The 6,200-nt window shown below is 36.4% G+C and overlaps 1 protein-coding gene across 1 annotated transcript; it reads right to left on the bottom strand.

The window, feature by feature from the left end:
• Positions 1 to 2,178: 2,178 nt before the first annotated feature.
• Positions 2,179 to 2,250, bottom strand: CBG27101 (the record flags this gene model as incomplete). The annotated part of the gene is made up of 1 exon (XM_045237697.1): positions 2,179 to 2,250. The coding sequence occupies one exon, from the start codon at positions 2,248 to 2,250 to the stop codon at positions 2,179 to 2,181; it is 72 nt and encodes a 23-aa protein (XP_045098919.1).
• Between the last annotated feature and the right edge of the window lie 3,950 nt (positions 2,251 to 6,200).

The raw sequence follows: 6,200 nt of genomic DNA, 5'->3' as shown, positions 1-6,200 counted from the left end.
TTTTTCGCTGTTTTGACCGTTTTTTCACCCAATGGGTTCACCTAATGGTGAAAAAACGGCCAAAACCGCGAAAAATCGATAAAAAGGAAAGAAATAAGTCAAAAATTTTGCGAAAATATTTATTGTTGGGTTACGGTAGCACTCGTTTGCCGGCTGTGTTTTCGAAAATTCTCCTTGAAATACGGTGGCCTAACTTGTGTGAAAATTCGGCCACAACTCCAATTTTTTTGCACAAGAATAATACTGTATCATATATCAAAAAACTAGAATTAAAAATTATTTAAAAACTAGAAAATTTTCATGTCTGGCCTACTTTAATGTATATAAAAAGTGTTGTGTGTGTGTGTTAAGTGTTAAAGGAGGCGAGACAGCAAAAATTTCGGGGGACAGTTCGGGGGACGAAATCGCGCCGCGCTTATGTAGACCATCGGTCGTCAGGCGCCTTCGCGCTGCCGTAGCTCAGCCGGTAGCAGCGCTGTACCCCTGAGCTGCCTGTCATGAGTTCAACCCCTCATGGGGGTTCTCTATGCAAAATATCAGGTAAACTTTTTTTTTTGGTGTCTGGCCTCCTTTATGTTAAGTGTTAAGTGTTGAGTGTTGTTAAGTGTGAATTTGTCAGCTATTTTTCTATAATAAAATCGAAGTCTAGGCTAATTTTGAATCATTTAGAGAAAAAAATTAGAAAAAACTTCCACTCGAGTGTCTTGATTTTTATGAAACTTGTATTAACTCCTCAGAAAACAGCGAATTTGTAACAAATCTTGCATTTTCATATGTTAAAAAAACATCATATACAAAAGTTAGGTTGTCCCAACACACGCAGCTTCCGAGCTAGCTTCAGCCGTCTTCCGGTCATCTTCCCGTGTTCCTTGACTTCCTGTCGCATTCTGTGATTGGACCGGGTTGATCCTTGCTGATGATGATCCATGCTGCCCTGGATCTTTCCGATTTTTTACGAATTAATCAATTTCAGTTTTTTTTCAATTTTGTCTCGGAATCATGGAATCTCATAATTTCTGAATCTGAGATTCTAAAATTCTGAGATTCTGTTTGAGATTCTGAAATTCAAAAATTATGAGATTCTGAGATTCTGAATATCAGAGATTCTGAAATTCTGAGATTCTGAGATTCGAAGTTTATATTTTTCCTATAATTCTGAAATTCTAGGTGTCCTGATAATCTATGCCGATGATTCTGTTGATTTAGGTTCACACGTTTTGCAAGACAGGGGCTTTATAAGATGGTGAAATCAACGAGAAGTCAGAGTTGTAACGAGGTTCCAGGGCAGCGGGGATCATCATCATCAAGAATCGACCCGGGTTCATCACCAAGAAGCAACCACAAGTGCGAACAATTTGGTCTAATCACGGTCCAATGACGGAATGCGACAGGAAATCAAGGAAGACAGAACAATAACCGGATGACGGCTGCTCGGAGAATCTCGGAATTTCAAAACTTCTCGAATTTTAAAAAATTTAGGATCTCAAAATCTCATCTGAGAATCTGATAATTTCAGAATTTCAGAACTTCAGAATTTCAGGATATCAGAATCTCAGAAGTTAAAAGCAATCAGAATCTTAAAATCTCAGAATCTCTGAAGTTCTGAATTTCAGAATTTCAGAATTTCGGAATCTCAGAATCTCTGCATTTCAGAATTTCAGAATCTCAAAATCTCAGAATCTCGGAATCTCAGAATTTCAGAATATCAGAATATCAGAATATCAGAATCTCAGAATCTCAGAATCTCAGAATCTCTGAATTTCAGAATTTCGGAATCTCAGAATGTCAGAATCTCAGAATCTCAGAATTTCAGAATCTCAGAATCTCAGAATCTCAGAATCTCAGAATCTCAGAATCTCAGAATCTCAGTAGGTCATATCTACTCATTTTAAAGCTCCAAATGAGTCAAGTTCAAAATTACAAGAATGGGTTTTTATAGTTCTGAAAAATGAGAAATGTCTAATTCGTAACTCGTAACTCGTATATTCACCCGATAGTGCAGAGTTAAAGATGTGTGTTCCAGGAAAAGTTCCAAATAATGACAGATGTGAATTAACATAGCTTGTGTATATCTTTTCCGCTTTGTCAATTAATAAACAGTTTTTCGTAAATAGATCTTTACAGGGTGCGGCAAAAGTACTGTTACAAAAAGTTTGACTCAAGCTAGCGCGCGCTGACTCACTTTTCATATCTTGATTTTTTGTTTATATTCTTCCCCATCTCTTCATTAGTAGATTTGCAAAGTTTCATATCCATATCTCAATTTTTACAAAGATGGCATTACTTTCTGTACACCTCATTTGATTTTTTCACTGTTTTTGGCAAATCTAGACGGGCTAGAATGTGTACCAGGATTACTGTTTATGGTGAAAATAATGTTGTCTATTGTCGGATTAAAAAAAAGTAACACCTGAAAATCTCGGAGACGGCGCTCGTGTCGATTTACGAGGGGGCGGAGCGAAAACGGATACTGTAGATAACAAATTCATTTATGTGAATTTAGTGGGATTTTCTGAACAAAATTTTGACTTCTTGGTATAAAAATGATCGCCAGCATCTCTAGAATCTATTTTTCAGCAAAAAACTAAACTTAAAGTAGTTCGAACGAGCCGAAATTCTGAAATATTACGTTTTTGCCGCACTTTTTCGTAGATCAAAAAAAGCAACAGTTTTCAAATTCTCAGGTGTCACTTTTTTAATTCGACAATAAGTCATCGTGCCATAAAGCTTGCCAAATTAGAGTACCCAAAAAGATGTAGAAACTGCTCGTACTGAAAAACGTGTTCAGCCGAAAGTGTCAAAATCAATTGTTCCAACCTGGGGCCGTATTCATGAAATTTACTTTTGTAAATCATTTACTCTCAAAAAATCAACTGAATCATTTACCGAAAGGTAAATGGCAGCGTGCAAATGTACTGAAAATGGTTTTCCTATTTGTAAATAGTTTTCCTGTTTTTTAGATAGGAAAACGACTTTGAACTAGAATTTCTCAACTACTTTAAACTGAAAAATGTTCATTTTTTGACACCTTACTTTAAATTGAATGCTCTTTCATTCATGTCATTTGTATCAAAAGTCATAATTTTCGAGTTGAACTGAAACGAAATATCTGTTTAAAGTTAGATAATATCGATGTTACAATACTATTCTTTCCATACATAACTTTTTTGGAATGAAAAGCTTCCAAAAAGTGGTTGTAAACAGCAAACGAAATTGGTACCCCTATTCACCAAAAAGAGAAGTATTTACCACAAAGTAAATGATTTCTCTTAAATTTTCACGTTTTTCAGTTGATTTTTGAGAGTAAATGATTTACAAAAGTAAATGTTCATGAATACGGCCCCTGGTCCCCCAAAAAGGATGGCTTGTCTCTAGTCAGATCACAATCCAATGGGGATTTCCGTGCCGGGAACTTTTAAAACACATGTTCATGTTTGTTTTCACAGAATTTTGGGTGCTCTCTGAAATAGCAGTTGTGTGGAATGGGACAATTTGCCGGCAGACTACCCTCGTGCCGCCATAGATGCTAACCGAAAAGGTTAAGCTCCCCCATCAGTAACTGAGCTACCAGACACGAACAATTATGATCTGATTTTATCAAAAATCTCTTTGATAAAGTCCTGTCAAAATTTGACCCGGATTGGACTTTTTTCCGAGAAGTTATGACGTCTTCTTTTTGCAACAGAACTTTTGCCGCACCCTGTAGAAGGCCAATTCTATGATGTCTTCAAAAATCAACTTTCGTCATTGCAGGATCTTCTTCAGATCGACCTTTTCAATATCCTGAGATTTCAGTCCAAGAAGCAAAAGCTCTAAATGAATTGGATGTCTAGAATCTATTCTGAACATCCCTCGTTTTTCCAGAATTCTCAGTTCTTTTTGTCTTTTAATACCATTGAATTGTCATTCACATTCTGTCATGTTTTCAATTTGCTCAATGACTCTTCCGCTATTATGCTCACGGATGTTCACATCGAAATAGCAGGCGAATTTCAGAGTGTTCCGCATCTACCGTAGTCGTGTTTTCGACTTACTATACATATAAAGTGGACGTCGAAAATTGGAATTACAAAGCTCTTTTTGTCTCTCTTCTTCCTTCATTTCCACCACCTCCAACACCCCAAATTTGTGTTGCCGTTTTCCCTTCATTCGTGTAGTCGACAAAAAATTCGATTGTGGGAGACAGCACAACAGAAGCATTGTTTTTGAAATGAAGCCGCAATTGAATACATATTCAAATGTTATACGAAATTGGCAGAATTCGTCGAAGTGTGTGTCTGTGTTCAAAACAATTTGTCGTTTTTTTTTGTTTGATGTGTGTAAAAAACAAAATTCATTGTGTTCAAAAAATGGAGGTGGCTAGTGAAGCGTGTGTTTTCACATCTATGCAATTTCAGCATTTTCCGAAAATTTTAGATTTTTCTTTTCAGACAACAGATTATTTCGATAAGATATGTTAACAATAAGATGTGACAACTTGAACAGAAGTCTGGAAAATTCTATAAGAGAACAAGTAATCAGAAAACAGTTGATAATACAATCATCGAGTCATCGTTTATCTGAAAACGTTCCAAAACATTATTGACCTGAAACTGTATAGTATAGGAAGGAACTATAAATCAACTGATCGTGTAATACCGTACAACCTGTAATAGAAGGGCCCCCACACTGTCAACTTTGAGCCAGTATATCTCGATTCCTGTAAAATATATCAGAACGCGGTTAATGGAAATTTGTTTCATTTTATGATGAGAATTTTGCCAGTTGATCATTTTTCATATCTTTTATAGGAACCAATATAAATAGGACTGTTTACGGTATCTTCCTATTTTTTTTTAAGTTTAAGATAGTTTTCTTGCCTCCTGTGAGAGATATCAAAAATGTGTCAACTAATAAAATGTCTATGATATTATGATAAACAATTTATCTGTTAACAACTTTTTCATATTATTGACAGGTGTCGAGATAAACTGACTCAAAGTTTCACGTTAGGTGCCCTCTATTACAGCAGTTACGGTATCTTGCCAGCTAGTTCTGTATGGTTATAGGATAGAATTCTTAATTCTGAAACGTCTTTCAAGCTCGCTCGATCTGCAACCCAACCCCTACATTGTTCAAGACAAATACAATTGTTTATTTTTCAATCTTTCGAAAGTATTCCGAAGTTTCAAACGTCTCAATTTCAGCCAAACATTCTGGAAATTCCTTGGTCCCTGAAAAAAGAAGTCAGTTGATACTAGAAGAAGTTGAGATGATATCTGCTGAAAGTCTTTGTGTACATGTGATCCTTACGTCTCAGGGCGACAAACAGTCGGGATAGAAGTCGAAAAGTTTGTGCACACACGCTCTCACTGATTTCCAGCCAATCTGAAACACACGTCAGCTGGTTTTTCCTTTCTTTTGTCTTTCTTTCGTTTTGTTCGTTCCTGTTACTGATGTTAATTGTCTCAATCGTCAGCAGAGCAGGCGGTGATATATACCACACACTACTAACTTTCTGAAAACACTTCTGAAAACACTTCCTAGTCTCGAAGAACGCCGATCAGAAATCTTCCAGAGAATTGGGGGTGATGTCTGCTGACACATACACCTTGAACACAATCGAGTTGGCGACACGCAAAAAACTTGAAAAACAAGGAAACGTGGAGTTGACACCTTATTACGCAAGTGTGTCTCAGCCGGATCCCCTATTCAATAATTCATTTTTGAACATGGAGATATATATTCGGAACGACTTCCTAAAAAAAAGAAGGAATAGAGGATACAAGATGACGTCACGGCCTTGTATGAAAGTGCTCGGTGTTAATTTGTTGGGTCCTGTGCACATGAGTACCCTTTCAAATTTATTATCAAATTTCGGAATTATCAAAATCTAACAGTAATTCCTATTACCGGTAACTCATATCGAAGCTACAAATAAACCTACGAAAATTCATTTTTCTGTTCCTTGTTCGCTTTTGGTCACATCGAAAATCCCTCAATCTCTGAATCATTCATTTGGAAGTCTGATCAAGTAAAAAGGTCTCCAAAACGAAACTTTGTTTTCTTCTTAATTGCAGTTGACACAATTTGTTTTCGTAGACACTCTCGAAGAATGATTATTCCCTTCTTTCTTCGAAAAAGTTGCTCTTTTCCTAGTCGAGAGTTTGCAATATCAGGAGTAGACTTTATTATGAGTACAAGTTAATCACGCAGTCATA

This window comes from Caenorhabditis briggsae (assembly GCF_000004555.2).
Source record: "Caenorhabditis briggsae complete genome, chrV, whole genome shotgun sequence".
Lineage (NCBI taxonomy): Eukaryota > Metazoa > Nematoda > Chromadorea > Rhabditida > Rhabditidae > Caenorhabditis > Caenorhabditis briggsae.
The sequence above is the reverse complement of the archived record's forward strand: the minus strand, read 5'-3'. Positions and strand labels throughout refer to the sequence as shown.